We start from the raw sequence: 20,882 nt of genomic DNA on the forward strand, positions 1-20,882 counted from the left end.
ATACATATATACATATATATATATATACATATAAATATATATATATATATATATATATATATATATATATATATACATATACATATATATATATACATATATATATATATATATATATATATATATATATATATATATATATATATATATATATATATATATATAATACATATACATATATATATATATATATAGCATATACATATACATATATATATATATATATATATATATATATATAAATATATATATATATATATATATATATATATATATATATATATATATATATATATATATATATATATATATATATTTATATATATATATATATATATATATATATATATAATATATATATATATATATATAGAAGAATTGCTGATTTTCAGACCCGACAAACATCTCAGGTTGAAGAGGTAAAGGCATGCATGTTTCTAACAAGATCAAGTTTATTCTGCCAACGTTTCACATCACATGATGCATCTTCAAGGCTGGAAAATTACATAAAATTAATACTTAAAATGTCACTTATACAATGGGAAAAACTTCTTTAAAAATTTTAAAAATTTAAAACATTTACAAATACAAAAATTAAGACGAGAACTTGAAAGGAACACCTACCAAGGCCAGAGCTAAAAAGTGACTAAAAAGACAGGGAGAAAATAAACAAACGAAAGAAACCTACAACGAACGTAGGAAAAGATAACAAATTTTGTAAAGAGAAATGGATTAACATTCTTCAAGAGATTAAAGAGATAAAACTCCCTCTCTCTCAGGAAAAAATAACAAATTTTGTACAGAGAAATGAATTAACATTCCTCGAGAGATTAAAGTGATAAACTCTCTCTCTCTTTCTCTCACTTGCCCTGCCAGTACAAGGCTGGCAGAATTTGTCGTAGTGGTAACTCACTCTCTCTGATTTGGCTGGAAGTACGTATGTATATATTTTTAAGGGTACTAATGTTCAAGATGACTTTGAAATGATATTAATAATATAATTTCAAAGATTAATACAATAATAGGATAATTTAAGTTATACAGTAATTGATGTAGGATGATACTTTAAGTATACATTTGGTATGTGAACTTTCAACATAGGATAGGCAGTTATAAGCATTTTTGAGGGGTTTCAACCAGTATTCAAGGATTTGAACTATTCACGGGGGTGTCTGGAATGCATCCCCCATGAGTAAGGGGGGTTTACTGCACATAGATGGCTTTGTAATTTAGCAGTCATCTTACACTGCAGTTATGAAATAAATTGAAGAAAATTTGCCATAATTTTTGACCTCGACTTATCTAAAGGTCGTCTTACACAGAGAAATATATGATAAGTTCCAATTTTGTACCAATGCCGAGGTTAGTGCATGAGCAAATGTAAGCAACAGCAGCCATTACCCTTGGCCGGATTTGTCCGTTAAATACGATGTCTGTTGATTCCCGGTTCGTTAAAGCAAGGTTTTACTGTACATACATACACTGCATATCTATATAATTTAAATTTTATTTAGGAGGCCTGCCTCCTTAACAAAGATATATAATTGCTCTATATTACAATCCTCACCAAGAATTGTAGAGAGGATAAAATGTCCATCTCTGTTACATCCCCAAGAGAGAAACCTGCGTCTTAGATTTCCAAGATTGGGACATTCTACCAGCCAATGTCTCACAGTCAAGGGCACAATACAGTCATAACAGAATGGAGGATTTTCCCCTGACAGCAAAGGAGGGAAGCACCTGAACATTTGATTACTGCGTTATCACTCACTATGCACTTGATTCGTGCTCTTATGCACAGGGAGACAGTACTTCTCCATCAAACAAAGGGTCAAAAAACCCAATCAGAAAAAACACAGAATGCACTGCAGTATAATGGCCCTGAAGGGGAAACTGGCCCTGGAAACATAAGTCAAGTGGGGGCATGTGCACCCTACAGACACAAAGAAAAAACAGTACAGCGCAAAAACTGGAGACAACTCAGAGAGCATGTGCAAAGGCGGACGCAGCTGTGAACACAATGGAGGAGTCACGCCATCTCAGGTCACGTGTGACCACAGGCCTAATGATTGCAGCAGCCAAAGAGCGCCAAGCGCAAATGCTCTATATATGAAAATGTAAGTTCGTATTTGTGTCGGAACAAAAATAAATTCTGTCCAATACTCATCAGCAAGTTGTAATTAGAAAACAGATGTATCCTTTGGGGGGTTCCAAAGATATTGCTCTACATGCACCCCACTTTGCACCATACAAGCCATTCATCTTTTAAGATCACACGCATTACAGATAGAGTACTTGAAATACACATGCAAGGAGACCTGTGCATTATCGAAATCTTACCTGGAACTATTCCAATACAGTACATGTACATGAAAAATTTTCCATGCCAGAATTCTGGGGGAAAAGTCATGGCTACAAAGGTTAAAAGCAGAGTGCAAGAATGGGTAGTGTTATGGATGAAAAGTGCAAGGTATAGAAAGAGAATGCAGCAGAGTACTGAAAACATACTGCAAAATTCATTTAGTAACCTACAAAAGCCCATATATACTGTCCAGTACTACAGAATACCAATAATTCCAGATTACAGGGCCATTAGTACAAGTACTCTACCACTACTGGTAGTTTAGGGTTTGGGTAAAATACAGGAATTTGTATTTACAAAACAAGAAACAAACTTAGCAGCAGCAGGATTAACTGGACTATTCCCAAATAATACAATGAATAATATTCAGGCAGAAAATGTCTAACTTATGTACTACTTCAAATTATACAGCAGTACAGTATAAAACAAAAAAAGAATAACTGTGTAGAAACTCATATACTCCACGTAATGGCAAATTATACCTTTCAGACTGATAATTATTTCTTTGAAAAAGTTGTGTTCTTCAAAATCCTTAGAAGTTCAAGGAATCAAAGTTCACTCTTTAATTTTTACTCGTAAGCTTAATTTTCTTGGAAGGTTTCAGCTGCTTCTTTACTAAGACATTTTTAAAGGACAACTGCCTCTGAAGTACAGGAAGTCCCTGTTAACAGTGGGGGTTCCGTTCCTGGCCGAGCACCGATAACCGAAAAACGTTGATAAGTGGAATATGACACTAATTATGATAAATGGCGTTTACGACACCACAAGCGCCAATAAACCGCTTACCGGTGCCGAAAACTGCCTGTCGATACTGATAAACCGCTTACCGATGCAAATAAACCACCTATCAATGCCGATAAACCGCTTACTGGTGCTGATAATCGCTTACCGGCGTCGAAAATCTGGTTAACATTGTCGTTAGCCAAGCCTCGTAAAACAGAAATGCCATTAATTGATACCACCGATAAGCGGGGACTGCCTGTAATTACCACTCATTATTACTATCACCTGTAAAACATTGCTCCAAATTTATATGAAATCATGTACAGTAATTTCTACTAATCCTGTTTCCCATAATTCTACTTAATAAGGTATGTCAAAGAAATACCAAACAAGAGATTAAAATGTTTTTAATAGAAAATCTTTTACTAAAAGCACCTACTGACATAGATTTAATATTCTGATATCCCTTATTCTATGACATTACAAGAACCACTACATATCACTATGAAACACAGGTACTTACCATTATTTCATCAGCATTTAAACCAAGACCATTAGCTAATAAATCCCACTGAGAGAGATCCATGTAGAGTTCAAATCCACAGATCTCTTCATAATTTTTCTTCCGAAAATCACAAAAATTTATATCAAAAGTTTCTGTGATCCAGTCATAATTTCTGAAATCAAATATATAAACAATTTAGTAACACAGAAGTACATGTACTGTAAAGCTAAACCTACAGACACTGTATTGTTACATAAACCACAACAAACTTTTGTGTACATTAAAAAAAATGGAAAAAAGCATATACAGTGGCTAGAGGTAGATATGATACAGTGATTCCAATGAGACAAATCTAAAAAAATATTTCAGAAAATGCAGAAAAAAGTAACTTTTGACTAAGCAGACAAGAATCATCCATCTCCATACAAGCTACACAAGATGGATAACTTTTTATTCAGCTATATCAAAAATGCAGAACTGTATGGTGAAAATTATATTTTTATGATAAAATAAAGTTTTGTACATACTTACCCAGCAGATATATACTTAGCTATAGTCTCCGATGTTCCCAACAGAAATTCAAATTTCGCGCACACGACAGGTAGGTCAGGGTGATCTACCATTCCCGCCGCTGGGTGGCGGGAATAGGAACCATTCCCGTTTTCTAATCAGATTTTCTCTTCCACCTGTCTCCTGAGGGGGGAGGCTGGGGTGGGCCATTATCATATATATCTGCCGGGTAAGTATGTACAAAACTTTATTTTATCATAAAAATATCATTTTTGTACATGCAACTTACCCGTCAGATATATACTTAGCTGATTGGCACCCTTGGTGGAGGGCAAGAGACAGCTAATAACTAAAAAACGGGAAAAACAACATATGTTGTAGGAAAAAAAAAAACCATGGTTCTTACCTGATTGGGCAGAAGACTTCATGGATACTGTCTATGAGTCTGCTTGCCTCAAGAGCTTCAGCGAGGATGTGACCTGTGACTGACAGCCCTTCTGGATCATATCAATGGGGAAAGACCCACTTAACATGACAGAGCCTGTTATGGATCGTGTCAATGGGGCTGAACCCACTTACAAGACAGAGCCCTCACCTGAATCATATCAATGGGGGCTATCCCTCTTACATGACAGAGCTTTAGGTGTCCAAATAAAAAACAAGGAGCACAACAACCAAAACCGACCACCTGACCAAGCTAACAACCTTGTTAGTGATAAGAATTGAAAAGGGAGTCATACCTAGAACACCCTCTTCCAATCAACCATAAAAACACACACAAAAAAGTAAAAAAAAACTAAATAACTAAACTAAAAAGGATTAGCTTCAGCTCCTTGACCCAGCACCGAATCCGCAGATACGTAAGCTCCTAGAGAGAAGCACTTCTCATAATAACTCTAATACATCTCTCAAAATAATGAGAAGCAAACACTGAATTACATCTCCAGTAAGTAGAGTCCACAATAGACTGGAGAGACCAAGACTTGTGAAAAGCCAGAGATGTAGCTATGGCTCTCACCTCATGTGCATTCACTCTAAGGAGCTGTAAATGTACTCATCTTCACAAGAAAGATGCGCCTCCTGATGACGTCCTCTGAATGAAGAAAGGCTGGGCATTCTTAGAAATTGCTCTTGAAGGATCCTTGACAGAGCACCAAAGACTTTCAGTGTTACCTCCCAGCTGTTTCTTTCTCTCCAGATAGCATTTAAGGCTTCTTACTGGACAGAGAGTGTTCTCCAACTCTTGTCCTGTTAAAGAAGAAAGACCTTTGACCTCAAAACTCCTTGGCCATGGTTTGAAGGGTTCTCATTCTTTGCTAAGAAGAGGGGCTTAAAGGAGCATATCGCTGAAGTCCTTCCTTAAAACCAACTTTGCTTCCAAAGCCTTGTAACTCACTTAATCTTTTGGCAGAAGCAAGAGCAAAAAGAACAGACTTCCTGGTCAAATCCCTGAAAGAGGCAGATCGAGGAGGCTCAAATTTATTAGACATTAAGAATTTCAAAACCATGTCCAAATTCCAGCTGGGAGGTCTTAGGGACTTGTTTTTTGAAGTTTCAAAAAGACCTTATAAGGTCATGAAGGTCTTTATTATCCGAGATGTTCAGATCTCTGTGTCTAAAAACTGAAGACAGCATACTCCTGTATCCCTTGATGGTGGAAACAGCAAGGTTGCACTGTTCCCTTAGATAAGATAAAGAAATCCGCAATGTCCATTGCAGAGGTACTGGAAGAGGACACTTTATTGGCCCTGCACCATCTTCTAAAAACCTCCCACTTCGACTGGTAGAGGCGCAAGGTAGAAGATCTCCTGGCTCTGGCGATAGCCTTTGCAGCCTTTGTGCGAAAAAATCCCTTCGCTCTAACCAGTCCTTCGATAGTCTGAAGGCAGTTAGGTTGAGAGCGGGAGATTCTTGTGAAATCTGTCGAAGTGGGGCTGTTTGAGAAGATCGCTCCTGAGAGGGAGCGACCTGGAAAATCTATCATCCATTCCAGTACCTCTGTGAACCAGTCTTGAGATGGCCAAAAGGGAGCGATCAGGGTCAGCTTGGTGCCTTTTGAAGAAACGAACTTTCTTATTACCTCCCCCAGGATCTTGAATGGGGAAAGGCATAACCGTCTAATCCTTCCAATCTAGGAGAAGGCCGTCTATTGCTACTGCTCTGGGGTCCGAGATCGGGGAGCAGTAGTTCTCAACCTCTTGTTCCAATGGGTTGCGAAGAGGTCGATATTGTCTCCCCACAGGAACCACAGCCTTTTGCAAACCTCTTGATGGAGAGTCCATTCTGTGGGAAGAACCTGGTCCTTCCTGCTGAGCAGGTCCGCTCTCACATTCCTTTCTCCCTGTACAAATCTGGTGAGGAGAATGATGTTTCTCTCCCCACCCATAACAGCAACATCCTTGCTGTGATAAATAAAGGGAGAAGGAATGTGTTCCTCCCTGCTTCCTGATATAAGCCAGGGCTGTGGTGTTGTCTGAGTTGACTAGAACTACTTGACCCCTTGACCAGAAGTTCGAATCTGGATGAGAGCTAGATGAATGGCTGATAGCTCCTTCCTGTTGATGTGCCAGGACATCTGATCTCCTGTCCCAGGTGCCTGACACTTCTTCCGAGCCTAGTGTTGCTCCCCAACCCAACTCCGAGGCGTCTGAGAACAACACTAGGCGAGGGTCAATTGAAGAGAATTCCTAGACCCAGTTTTTGGGGTCTAACCACCAACGGAGATGTTCCTTTATCTTGTCCGAAATTTGGAAAGTCTGACAAATCTTGGGACTTCGATCCCAACTTCTTTCAGGAAGAACTGAAGAGGTCTTAGGTGAAGCCTTCCTAGAGAAAACGAACTGTTCCAGCGAGGAAATGGTCCCCAGCAGACTCATCCATTCCTCGCTGAACAACTGTCTTTCTCTTAGAAAGTCTGTCACCTTTGAAGGCAGCGTTCCCTTCTTTCCAGGGAGGGAAACGCTAGAAAACCCAAGAATCCATCAGAATCCCCAGGTAGACAATTTCTGCTGAGGAATCATCTGGGACTTCTCGAGGTTTACTAAAAGTCCTAGAGACTGGACCAGATTTTAGAGTGAAATGAAAGTCCTCCAGACAACTGTTTTTTGAATGAGGACCGAATTAGCCAATCGTCGAGATACAAGGAAATCCTCACCCCCTCTAAATGCAACCAGTGAGCCACATTCCTTAAGAATGCTCGTGAACACTTGGGGGCTATGGAAAGTCCGAAGCACAGAGCCCTGAACTGAAAAACTTCTGCCGCCTACCATGAACCTGAGGAACTTTCTGGAGGAGGGATGGATGGGAATGTGGAAGTAAGCATCCTGAAGGTCCAGGGACACCATCCAATCTCCTGGACGAAGAGCTGACAGAACCGAAGGATGTCGTCTCCATTTTGAACTTCTTCTTGATGACAAAGAAATTCAGGGCGCTCACATCCAGAACCGGTCTCCAACCCCCCGAAGATTTTGGAACCAGAAAAAGCCATTGTAAAAACCCGGGAATGGAGATCTTGAACTGGTTCTATGGCTTCCTTTTCTAGCATTTGTTCCACCCCTAGCAGAAGGGCCTGGTTCTTGATGGGATCCTTGTATCTGGCCGATAACTCCTGGGAGTTGTTGTCAAAGGAGGTTTCGAAGGGGATGAGATAGCCCTTCCTCAAAATGGAGAGGGACCATTCGTCCGCCCCTTCTGTGCCCAGGCCTCGGCGAAAGTAGCAGTCTGGCACCCACTGTCATCTGGAGGACTTGCTTCTTCACTTGGACTTCCTGGATAGGGAGTCCTGAAGGTCTAGATCTTCTTTCTCTGGCCTTTTGCTTCTGAAGGAGGATCTGGATCAAGGATAACCTCGAAAGGGCTCCTGAAAGGAGCCTTCTCCTTCTTCAGCAAGAGGGACGGCAGGTCTCATCCTCTTCGACGACTGTGCCAAAAGGTCCTGTGTCGCCTTTCTCAGACAAAGAACTAGAAATCTCCTTCACAGTCTCTTGGGGGAAAAGATGGCTAGAAAAAGGAGCGTACAAGAGGAGGACCTCTGGAAGAGGAGAAACAGATTTGGACCAGGAAAGCACTGAAGACTGACCTCTTCTTCAGCAATAGCAGTGCCAATAACAGGGAAGCGATCTCCAGTAGAGCTGTCCCTGACAGCCTTGTCCAAGCAAGACAAAACACTGCTGAGGTCCTCCAAACACAGGGAATCCTCTTCCAGAGTCCTCTTAGCTAAGGCCCCAAGAGACCAGTCCATAAAGTTGAAGACTTCCAGCACTCTAAAAAGGCCCTTGAGGAAATGATCCAATTCACAAATCCCCAAGAAGCCCTGGCCAAATTAAGGGAGAGTCTTCTGGAAGAGTCAACCAAGAAGAGAAATCTGAGCCAGCAGATGAGGGGAGAGCTAACCCCATCGGTTCCTTGGTCTCATACCACATTCCGCTCTTCCCAAAAGTCTGGAAGGAGGCAAGGAGAAAACAGTCTTGCCTGCATCCTTCTTAGATTGATCCACTCTCCGAAGAACCTTTAAACGCCTTCCTTCATGGAGATCGTAGGACGCATCTTGACAAAGAGGAGGATCTAGAGGCCTTGGTGCTGTCATGGAACCAGGAGAAGGAGGAGAAGCAGGCTTAAGAGAATCTCCAAACTCCTGAACCAGTAAAGCTGTCAACCTCTTGTAATCAGAAACTACTGATATCCTTAGGGGATTCATCCTCCGATAACTTCCTCCAGGCCAGCAGGAGGAGGAGAACGTTTAAGAGAAGAAGAGGGGCACTTGAGGAGAAGAGCCCTAGAAGGAGAAATGCACTTTGTCCACTGGAAGAACGCTGATCAGGAGAGATGGCGCCTGCTGAAGACTGGCGCCTGACAGGAGAAGAGGTCGAACCAACAGCGAGCCCTTGCTGGGAGAGAGGCGCCTAACAGAGAAAGGAGCGGCTGGGGAGGAACTTCTAGAGCGGAACGGGGACTGAAGAGAGCGCTTGTCAGACTGAGGAAAGCATCCCAACAGGAGAAGAACACGCGGAGGCGCGGCGCCTGGGTGGAGAGGCGCTATCCTCCGAGCGCCTAGAGCGCCTACAAGAGAGCAGCGCCTGCCAGGAGAGAGCGCCTAACAGGAAGGAGGCCTGCTACTGGAGGGGCGCCTAAGGAGAAGAGCGCCTGGAAGGATGATGGCGCCTGGAAAAGAAGGCGCCTGGAGGAGAAGAATGCCTGCCAGGAGAGAAGAGCCTGGAAGAAGAGGCGCCTGCTGGGACGGGCACTAACAGGAGAAATGGGAATGCTTGACTTGCTGGGAGAAAGAAAGTTGATCCTCCTCCTCCACTGGTCCTGGGAGAGAGAGGCTCTTTGAAAAGAGCCAGCAAGAGCAGCGGTCAGCTGAGCCTGGAGGCCTGGGGAAATCTGCACTGTCACTGGACTCCTGACCTCCAGATGGAGAGGAAGGGGGAGATCTTACAGATCTCTTCCTGACAACAGGAGAACCTTCAGGAAGCGCTCAGGCCTAGAGTCCAAGGTGTCCTCCTCTAGGAGCCTTCCAGGAGAATCTTCAAGAATATTAGGGACTCTCCAGCCGAACTCCAACCAGCGCTTCGAGAAGAAGAAGCAGAAGACGAGAAACACTTCTTCAAGATCCCTTTTCTGGCAGCGATCTAAGGCAGCCTGGGATGCACTCAAAGGAGCGCTGCCATTCGCCTGACCAGTTGCTCTCTTCATCCCCCTTGCGGCTTATCAATGAACATTCCTCCTCCACTGGGTCTGGGAGTTTGGAAGAGGTCTAGGCCTAGGAGCGAATGCGGAGCCGATCAGACGCCCCCTCCACTACACTGGGGACACTGCATCACTATCATTTCTCACTTAAAGAAAATCCAAAGCAAAAATTCAAAAAACAATCCAATCAAAGCGGATGCCAAGCCAAAGATCCAATACATCTCCAAAGGTCAGAGGAAATAAATCCACAGGTTCGATGAAATCAAGGAGAAGGAACTGAAACAACTGGCCGGAACCAGGATTAGAGATCTGATGGAAAATGTTAAAATCTAATTCTCCTCCTTAAAGGTAGACCTGACCTACCTAGCTTCTGGAAATTTGTCGCCTTTCCTAACTCTATCCTTCTCCAACTTCAGACAAAAGACAAACCTTCCATTCCAGATCAGATGAATTTTCTCAAGCATTCAACACATTGTTCTCAAGAACAATCATTCCCCTACCTCAATGTACAGTGTGAGGATCTACCGGAAGATTAGGTAAATCTCACCTTACAATCAAGAAAAACTAACACACATCTGAAACAGGTGCAACACTCTGATCAGACATTCTTAAGAAAATACCAAAGCCAAAATCAAAATAATCCACAAAATGCGTAAAAAAAACCAAAGATCCAATAAACTCACCAAATTCAGTCAAAAAATCCTCAGCAAGCGAAAAATGAAAATCAAAGCAGAAGGAACCAACAACAGATGTTGCGGAACCAGCGACAGAGAAAATCTGATTAGAAACGGAATGGTTCCTATTCCGCCACCCAGCGGCGGGTATGGTAGATCACCTGACCTACCTGTCCAGTGTGCCGCTCCAATTTGAATGTCTGTCGGGAACGTCGGAGACTATAGCTAAGTATATATCTGACGGGTAAGTTGCATGTACAAAACTGGAGGTGTTAATATACGAGGTAAATACTCATAAGACTTGGAACAACCCCGCATAACTCACCTGGAAAGTTAATGGCCCAAAGTTTTACCACATAGTGATCCCAACGAAATTATTAAGTCTCCGCTGAGCAAGTCAGTAAGAGGTTTATTGCTCTGAAGGCAGATTTCTGCCAAACTCAATTATCAGCAAACTAAATAAAAACACTGAGGTGCAAAAATTTGATGGGCACACAGAAGCAAAGTTTAAAGGTGCCTTTGATAACAAAGTGTTGAAACACCATTGTTACAGCATAATTAAAACCATCATCACAGGCATCAAGATTTTTTCAAGACATTTGTAAATGAACCACTGTTTAACAGGGGACAAAAACAAATAACTACATGACTTTTTCACTTTTACAAAAATTTAATGTTGGGACTCTCAGGTCAAAAACTAATTGAATCCATACCTCATTGAAACTCCTATATAACTAATTACAATTCATCATTAATTCATAAAAACTCACTATTCATCAAAACCTTTAGATTAACGACATTTCCATAATTTGCCTAAAACTGGTAACTACCTATGGACTAAAAGGAATGACATTCTTCAATGAAGATGCACAAAACAGTGAAAGGCTGTAAAGATTTTTCAAAAGTCCAAAGAAAAAATACAAAATAACACCTTAAGATGGCTGAAGGATCAAACAATGAACAAAAACATTAATCAGGTCTATGATTCTAAAAAACATCTGGAAGGTGACCCATTCAAAGTGCCATAACAACAAACTCAAAATGAAGATAAAAAGGTTGCCAAAGTCTGTACAGCCTTGAGTGAATGACTGAAAACAAGTAAACAAAATAAGAAAAACTCAAAACTCCTGAAAGATTTCAGAAAACCTGAAGGACTTGACTGCTGCCAAGATACATATCCCAATGGTTGAATAATAAAGATAAGTGAACTTAAACTGGCCATTAAAATAACTAAACTCAAATAATCAAAAGATAAATCAACTGCTAACCTAAGTCTTGCAAAAACAAATGCACATGCAATGCATCAATTGTTTGCTTAGGTCGTTCACCTCCTCCTGTGGGACCTGATCACCTACTGAAACTTCTCCTTCCTCCAACCACACAGATTATTGAATGTCCAGTACTGTGAAGTGGCTGAGAGATATGTAATTACATGCTAAAAATATTACAAAAAATAAATTTATAAAAAGATGTCAAAAATATGGAATATTTAGAAAAACTTAAGGGCCCATGACTTGTTAAGTCAAACTCAAAAACATATTATGGTGTTCTTTAAAGTAATTTGAAAAAAAAGAGTAAAGCACTGAATAAATCTTGAAAACAGGAGATCCAAGGTGATGGCCTCAACTGGAAAGATCTCTCTAATGTTGGGAATACAGAAAGCCAAGGGTCCCCCTATTAGTGGAACTTTGTCTAAGAAGATAAATCACCTACACTTTTAAAAGATACATCCATACTGAACCATAAAAAAGAATCAGAGGGTAAAATGAATACTTACAAATGACCTGTAATGGCTGTCCCATTTAAAAACTTTATAAATATCTGTTTGAAACAGCAGGGAAGATCCTCCCAGCATTTACCAAACTTTCATGAGAAATTTCTTAAAAGTTACTGATTTCATGAAATTTCTACATCTGTTAAATCCACATTCTCACTTCAGCAAATCCCAAGATAAATTCTGAGGATATGGGGTGGAAAATATCTGCAAGTCAAAATAAATTGAAATTGACTGGAGTTCAACCTCTTAAAGGTAACTACCCCATTCAAATGATCTCAGTCCATGTCAATCTCTGGGGCTACGAAAATGGCATTTTTGAAAGAGTTAAACTACTTTATGACATTTCCATCTTTTGAACAATCCTGTTTTTATAACAACCATATTCTTCCTTTATACACCAAAAATAAGGAAATGGACCAAAAACAGGCCCCTATTAAACTCCAGACACAGTAAACCTTGGTTCACTGAATCGATCCATCAACAGCAACTTGCTGCTGTCACCTGTAAAAATCTTCTCCAAAACCTATCCACTCACTAATGATTTTCAAGCCTAGTGAATCACTCAAAGAATGCCCTATCAGGTTCTCTGTCAAATAGTGCAATGTCAAGTTTCCCTGAGATCAGGAAGAACCTGCTTTCACTGTACAAGGTGACTATTAGCTAACAATGTCCTTTAGATTCCAGATTAAAAACTGTGGCATCTGCATAAACATAAGCAGGTCGAACTTTGGCCCCAGAAGAACAAAAAGTTTTGTAGTTACTTAGTCTTAAAAAGATATGCCAGACATTTGGAACAGGCACTGTATTACTAAGAACTCATCCCCCAAAGATTTTATGTTGACATAAAAATCTATAGTTCCACTAATCTTGATTTACAAAGCAAAAAAAAGAAAATTTTTAAAAAAAGAAAGGGATAGTTCAATCTTCTCTGATGAGCTGAATGGAATCCAGAATTTTCTTAACATCCCTTTCAAATGGAATGACATTTTAAAGAAGTTGTTTGAGGAAGGACAATATCAGGGTGTTTAAAACATTTGTCAGTTTCATTTTATGATTTTCTTCCCAAAGCTTGATGTTTTATATGGGGTCAGTTCAGAGCCTTTTCCATCTAATGATGATTTGCCAATGAAGTATAGCATCAAAAAAAGTTAATTTAAACAGAAGGTCATCTGTTTGGTCTCCCTCTTCTTCTTCTTCCCTGGACCTCCATAGATGCATGCCAGCTTGGTCCAACACTTCTCAACCAGACCTCTAACCTCCCTCCTGCACTTTCTTTACATTTCCACCACTGTACAGTAGACCCCTCTGTTCTGATCATGATCCTATTCCTCCCACAAAAATATTCTCATTTTCCATTTGAATGACAACAGACTACTTTTGAATTTGGTCAGACTGTCATATAATTTGTCTACATGTATCTCAAACCATGGCTGGTATTTTTGTCAAAGAGGGGAGAGAGAGAGAGAGAGAGACCTGCCTGACCATCAGACCTTTCATTTAACTTCTTGGGGTCAGGATCTAATATAAATTTGAAACATTGAAGTTCTCAAAGCTTTTTACTTTCCCTAATGCAATTGGTGGTGCACTTCTGGCTCTTAGATCTATTTCAGATTCCTCTGTCCTTTTGTTTCCAATTTCCAGTTTCATTTCCAATGTTCTGATTGACAGATATATCAATCTCAATGGCGCATAATGAAACAAGTTTATACATTCACAGACCCTGGACAGAGTAACGCTGGACCATCTGTGAAAAAGATCTATTACCAGAAATATAATGACTAAAGTCTCCAAAAAACCCTTCGCTCTAGTTAAACTGAAGAAGTAAATAAACAATACTGTATTGAAAGTACTACGTTTGGAAATCAGGCTTGAAATCAATCTGGAACTGATAAACAAAGGACAAAAACCAGAAAGTGGTCCCTTGTTTTTCCCCCCAACTTTGGAAGTCAGATAACAAAAATATCATTCTGTTGCTTCTTGCATTTCAAAACTCTGCATAACATTTATCATTTTCCCTTAGCTATTTTATTATTATTATTATTCAGAAGGTGACAAACCTTAATACATATAATTACAAGCATTTTACATTATTCCACTTGTTTGAAAATTGGGAAAAGATCCCAAGAAAATATTTTCATTTGAAAGAAGCAACAGAAGGTAACAGGAAATAATGTCATCAGTTGTTAGGAATGAAAAATATTAAAGTAATAAATAAATGATGAAAATGTAAATTCTTCAATTAAAAATACAAGGAACCACTTGCTTAGAAAACCTCACACATCAATGTCAAAGATGGCAAAAAGAAAGATTTGTCTGGAAAAAATTTAACCTGTATCTCGAATATAGTCTAGCTAATCTTGGATCTCATGTTACAATGCTATTTATATCTAAAAATGTAATATTACAATTAGAATATTAAAAACATTAAATAAAGAATTAGATATATTATTAGGGCACAGAAAGCTCATCTCAACTTGTGAGACGTAATTCTTTCTGTTCAATGCAGATTGATTTGTTCCTGGATTCAGTACAAAACAAAAAGACAAACTTTGAAAGTAAATCTTCCATTTTTCCAATCATTGTTTTCTCCTTTACTTCAGCTAACAACTTGCAACAGTCAACAGACTAGCAGTAAATTTCAAGAGGGATCTTTTCTCCAGAACAAACATTCCAGTTGGCCTTTTGTAAAGGAGATATCAGTAGCATTCTACTGAAAGTCATTTGTAATCTAACTATAGGTTTGTATATTTAGTTTCAAACAAGACAATAACTGAAATAGGCAAAAATATTTTGCATTTGTTGTTATCACAATATAAAAACCCATTTTTAAAAGTAAAGACTCAGAACATAATCAAGTGAGTCCAATGAAACAAACCTGAGGCAGTTTCATCAGCAATCACAAAAAGTATCAGCGAGCTGAAATAGTTTAAACTCTTAGCAAACTGCAAGAAAATGTCAGCTGCCTGGACCTTTTCTATGAATGAGGAAATTGTGTACTCATGTAAAAATAGGCTGGAAGAATCTTAGAGTCGAAGGCAGTCATCTTAAAACCAGAGATAGGGTTTTTAAATCAAAACTCTCCTTCCTTCCTTGCTAGAGGAAGGAGCACACTCTAAAATACAATGATTCTAGAAGAAAAATAGAATGGGTGCTTGATGTGTATCTTACCTAAATCAGATATTTGTATCCAGCAATAATTGGTTGTAGTCCTATTCTCATCCAAAGGAGGATCTAGGATTTTTCTTTTCCAGGAGGAAGAGAATCTTCACTGTATTTCCTTCTCACTTCCAGAACCAAACACCTTAGGCAAGATGCTACTAATCCTTTGAAGGAGCCAGGTAAGAAAACACAACTTGTTGGCAGCCACCACAGGACCAAGGAAAAAAGGTCAATGGGCCTGTGGGCAAGACCAGGAAGACAAGAGTGTGGTCTATGAATGATGCCTTGCTTCCAGACAGACAGAAACTTCCAGAATGTGAGGGATGGACCAAGCCATCAATAATAATTTGAGCTCTCTGAAGGTACCAGTATCGTCGTCGCTCATCAGCTGCTGAGTACCTCCTCTGATTGCTTCATGATGCCAGATGGAAGATGTGTCCTTAGACACTTCTTCCTTGGGAGAGAGAGCCATAACAGCAAAAAATGTCGACAACATCCAGGTTAGAATGTCGAGCCTTTTCAATGAAAACCACAGCTCCCAAAGGACAAAGAATGAATGATCTGGATCATCGACAAAAGTCCAAGGAGGAGGGAACAAGAAGAAATTGAACCCAACAATAGATGCTAATGGATTTGGAGTCCACCTACAAATCCAAGAATTAGTCGAGGTATTGATCCCCTTCACCTGTTCTTCCATCTTCTACACCAAGGAATTCAGAAGATGAGAGATGGTCCTAAAAGGGAACATCTCTATCCAACTGACTTGGAATGGAATGGAGCATGGGACAGGAACCCTAAAATTTAGTCACATGCCACCCAGGAACAGTTCCTGGGACAGCAAGACCAAGAAGCTTCATCCGTAGCTGAATCTTGACTGAGGAGGAGAAAAGGTCAGATAAAAGACTTGTAACAAGGGCCTACAGCCTTCACAAATGAAAGGGAAAGAGGCAACCCTCAGGAAGGCGAAGACGAGGAAGTCCAGACTTGAAGAGCGACTCTGACCGAGAAGGAGTTCAACGACACCCACCAGTTAAGACGGCTCCAGTCCCTGGGAGTGTTCCAGAGGACTGCAAGAGATATCCAGCTAAAGGCAATGCCGCTCAAACAGAAAGCCTAAAACAAAAAGCTGGAAGGTCTCCCAGTCCCAAACACACAATGTACTGCCTAAAGAACTGCTTCTTGTGTAGCTGCCTGCAGGAGGTTGGGTCATGGTTAACTAATTCTCGAACTGCCTCAGCTATCAGGTTTTAAGAGGCACTAAATTCCGTCATTTGTCTGTAACTCAAATAAAATGTAAGAACCTAAAGAAACAGACAAATCTGCAGAGGGAAAACGTGATATTAAGTTTACCAAAAGACAGCATGCCTTGCAACAAACTGTTGGGTCTGTTATGAAGGAGATAAAAACTACTCATTGTGCAGGAGGCAAGACGGTAATCATTTTTCAGTTGGCAATTAGGTCATTAATAATGTTTCACTTGGTTATCCAGTTACTAAACCTTTTTGCTAATTAGCCTAATTTGATCCCCACAAATATGCTTCTGGCTAAATGAATGTTGACAATAAAACACTTAGTACCTGCAAATGTCAACATATGAAACAGGAGGAAAAACGATTCCCTCTTGTTTGTCAACAAATGCCACTCCTGTGGTTTGTTGTTCAATGAACCATTGAGTGTCACAAAACTCATCCTGAATTCTCGGAAGGCCAAAAGGCTGCCTTGAGCCCAGGATGGTGATGAGAAGGTACTAATCGTCTCAGTCCCACACCTTCAAGACAAAGTCTTTACAGGTGTGCATTCCTCGATCGGTGAATCCGTAAGGTAGACACAAGATGTGAGGGGAATATGCAAGCATATTTGAAGGTTCCTTCAATCAAGCATTAGCCTAACTTTCCTCATACTTCCCCGAAGAGGAAAGAAGGATGGAGGAATGGAAGCAGACCTCCATTCTCCACCATGGGGAAGCTTCTGCAAGATGACAGGAACCAAGACAATTAGCTCTAGCCAGGGCTGGCATTTCCCGAATCGGGAGCACGGGAGGAAAGAAGGATGGATGAAATGAAAAGAATTGCCGAGACCTAAGGGAAATGAGATACTTCTCCTGAAGGAATCCATTCCCAGGTCTCGGCAATGTCCATTGCCAGCTCCAGAGACTTGATAAGTATCATTTCATCCAGGAATCTGCAGTAGGAGAACTTCTTCCAGGTCGATACTTCTTTCTCTCTTCCTTCTTCCTCCTCCCTTATGGAAAAGATGGTGGAAAGAGACACAGTTATGCGCACTTTCCTAGAAGGGAAGAAGAGGGCTATGTTTCCGCATCTTCTGTCCAAAGCCTGGGACTTCTAGGAGTTGAGGGGGCTGGCTTGAACTCAGGTCGAGTCGAGATGACTAAGACCCCAAGGTCTTGGCCATTGTCCAAAGGACAAGGCAGTGCCCTGGTACAAACCTTGATTACCGAGGTATCTGGCAAATCTCTGAAAGAGAAAGGCAGAACCAAGTAAAGGTTTGTTCTAAGGGTCGAGCCAACTCAGGACTTATGAAACCAGAGATCCGAATTGGGACAAAGTCCTTCTTAGCACCAGAATTGCCCACAGAACTGCAGTCAGCAAGACCCTCCGAGGCAAGAAGAATTCATATTCTGTCAAGGCAGGGGAGAAGCTTGGTGTCTCGACCTGAATGAACTCCTCCTCTGAAGAAAAGAATTCATCTGGTCGAGAATGCTCTCGAAAGCAAGGACTGCAGCAGTCCCTGACACTCTCGCCCTCAAGAACTGCAAGGGTTGTGAGTGATGAAGATTATTCATTGGGGGAGTTGCAGTCCTGTCCCAGGGATCCTGAGTCGCTGACAAATCAGCAGGAAGTTCTCCAAAAAAATAAGGGTGATCGCAACTTGAAGAGGAAGACCCTTGCTGCTTCCAAAGCATGAAACTCCTGTGGGAGGAGACCTTGACAGATCCCATGAAACCCTCCTCGGCTACCTGGTTGTACTACGAGACAATCATGGGACCGACACCCAAAGCACGCCAGGAAGCCGAACTCCGAAGAGCTCTTTCTGCCTGTCTCACACCTCTTGGAACAACTGAGAGGAAAAGAGAACAGGTGAGGAGAAAGAGTACCCCTACCTGTCCTGCCAGTAAGATAAGCAGGAAGGTGGACCAAGAGCGATAATCAACCAGAGATTACTGCTACCAAGAGCGCTGGGAAGGGAAGAGCAGAACATTCACTTGAACAGAGCCGAGAACCCGAATCGGAAAAAACTGGTTGTAGGGCCGAGCGAGCCGACGAACTGACAATCACCCGAACGCATCCAGCTGGGTGGTATGGCGGTGGACTGGGAGGCAGGCGGGATGGGCAAGCTCTCCGAGCCGAGCCAGTCTCACAAGCCAACCAGGGCTGAGGGCAAGTGAGCCAGCCAGTCTGAAACTCAACCAGGGGCCGCGTGCACCTGAGCCAATTGCAAACACAATCAGAACTGGACAGGGCAGAACTAGTCTGCCGTGAACTATAGTTTCCCAAACTCTAAACTCCTTCAAGGATGAAACCCCTCAAGAAGAGAAGGTTCAAAGGGGAATTCTGTGTCTGCTATCCTGCATGCTCAAACCCTAAGGTTCAAGACACAAGTTGAAACCCAAGCAACCAAAGCAGCTGGCGGGCAGTATCGAGACACCTGAGTCAGCACCCAGACACCTGGGTGTGTCTGCGATCCAGCACTTTCTCTCGTCCTGTGCCTCTTGTCAGGAAAGCGCTCATGATTCATAGAATTCGAGCTACCCATGAGACTCCCAAAAATTGGGAGCGGCTGCTTTCAGTTTCCTAAGAGACTGAAAGAGCCAGGCACAGAACCAGTCTTAGATGCAGACTTCCAAGACTGGCAGCAGCGCGTGGCCTCGAAGGCCAGCTCTCACAGCCCCCAAACGCCTGACCCCACAGGAGAATGCAAATCGGTTCCTGCCCGAGGCGGGAGAGCCAATGAGAGAAACTTGTCTCCCAGAAGAGAGTCAGCACCTTAGAAGTCCCACAGGACTCCCGAAGGGAAACTTTTCCCTGCTTCTTCTGGTGTTGAACCAGACAGGATCAAGACACCAGGCTGGGAACCCGACCGAGCATTGGCAAGCACTCGGGGAGCGCTTGTGGTGCTGGCAGGAAGAGCTGAGACACCTGGGTGCCTCAGCCCTTTCTCTCGCACTGCTCCCGAACTGGGCTGAGGAAAGTACTCTCCAGACCAGATCAGGATACTCGATATTCCATAGAATCTCGAGCACTCAGAGCGGCTCGTGAACAGGTGCCCGAAGCAGCCCCCATCTTAGAGGCGGAACCTCTAGGACTGGGAACGGGATTGCAAACTGAGGTCTGTGCGCCCGCGTGGCTCCCAAAAACACAAAACCCAGGGCTATGCCAAATCACTTTCCTAACCCAAAGGTCGGGAAGAGCCAACAAGAGACCCACTGCCTCCTCGGAAGGAGGCAGTCCCTAAATGTCCAAGGGCATCAAGGGGGAAGAAGCAGTCTTCCTCTCCTTCAGCCGATGGAGGTCTGTCTGATTCCTGGGACCCCCAAACCTCAGGAGAGGAAGGGAAGAGGCAGCAGAAGATGAAATCAAGATAAGATGAAGAAGACGGCGGCTACTTCCACAGGGCGACTTCCTTCACCTCCACTCCGACATCTTCTACAGGATGGTGGACACGAAACATCGTAACCTCCAGGGCAGTCAGGCAGGAACACAACAAAACGGCCCAGGACACCACCACCAGGAGAAGCAGCAAGCATGATCAGGACAGCTGATGCAGGAGCTACGGCAGCAGTTCGGAAGGCAGGAGCTACTGCAACAGCCAGGAACATCACTTCCACAGGGCGACTTCCTTCACCTTCACGCCGACATCTTCTACAGGATGGCGGACATCGTAACCTTCAGGGCAGCTGGCAGGAACACAACGGAAGTGGCCCCAGGCACGAACTCCAGGAGAAGCAGCAGGCACAATCAGGACAGCTGATGCAGGAGCTACGGAAGCAGTTCAGAAGGCAGGAGCTACTGCAACAGACAGAAATGTCACATGAAAGTCACCAGCAGCGACAGGAACGACCAGGGCGGCTGTGGCAGGAGACCAGGAAGAGCCGCCCACAGACTGTCATCGAGTTAACAGGAGCATAACACAGGGGAAAGCAGGAGCAGATGGACCACAGATACGCCAGAGGCAGTGCCACAACATACATGAAGGCCAGCAATGACAGCGATCAATCCACATCGGTGGAACAGAGTCAGAACGATCCCAACATGGAACTATGTCATCCAACCAGGTACTGTGGTCGATCCCAAAGCAACACTAAATGAACGTCAGGGACTCCTTCATGCAAGATATCCCAAGATATCCAGCCAACTACTGCTGTGTCTGTGATGCTCACTGTCAACCTGAAAGAAAAAGCAAAGATGATTAGTAGAGGAGACTCCTCTCACTAAAGGGGAACTGCCCTACGAAAGAGGAGACATC

General features: G+C 42.2%; 1 protein-coding gene across 5 annotated transcripts in view; it reads right to left on the reverse strand.

Annotated features, from left to right (window-relative positions):
- Positions 1–20,882, reverse strand: part of LOC136840977 (uncharacterized) — a 263,752-nt gene that overhangs the window by 199,386 nt on the left and 43,484 nt on the right. For all 5 annotated transcript variants that reach the window (XM_067107982.1, XM_067107981.1, XM_067107980.1 and 2 more), the window contains exon 3: positions 3,609–3,762. In XM_067107982.1, coding sequence (XP_066964083.1) covers positions 3,609–3,762 — 154 coding nt within the window. The remainder of the gene's footprint in view (positions 1–3,608; positions 3,763–20,882) is intronic.

The sequence above is a fragment of the Macrobrachium rosenbergii genome, chromosome 8 (assembly GCF_040412425.1).
Source record: "Macrobrachium rosenbergii isolate ZJJX-2024 chromosome 8, ASM4041242v1, whole genome shotgun sequence".
In the NCBI taxonomy this organism is placed as follows: domain Eukaryota; kingdom Metazoa; phylum Arthropoda; class Malacostraca; order Decapoda; family Palaemonidae; genus Macrobrachium; species Macrobrachium rosenbergii.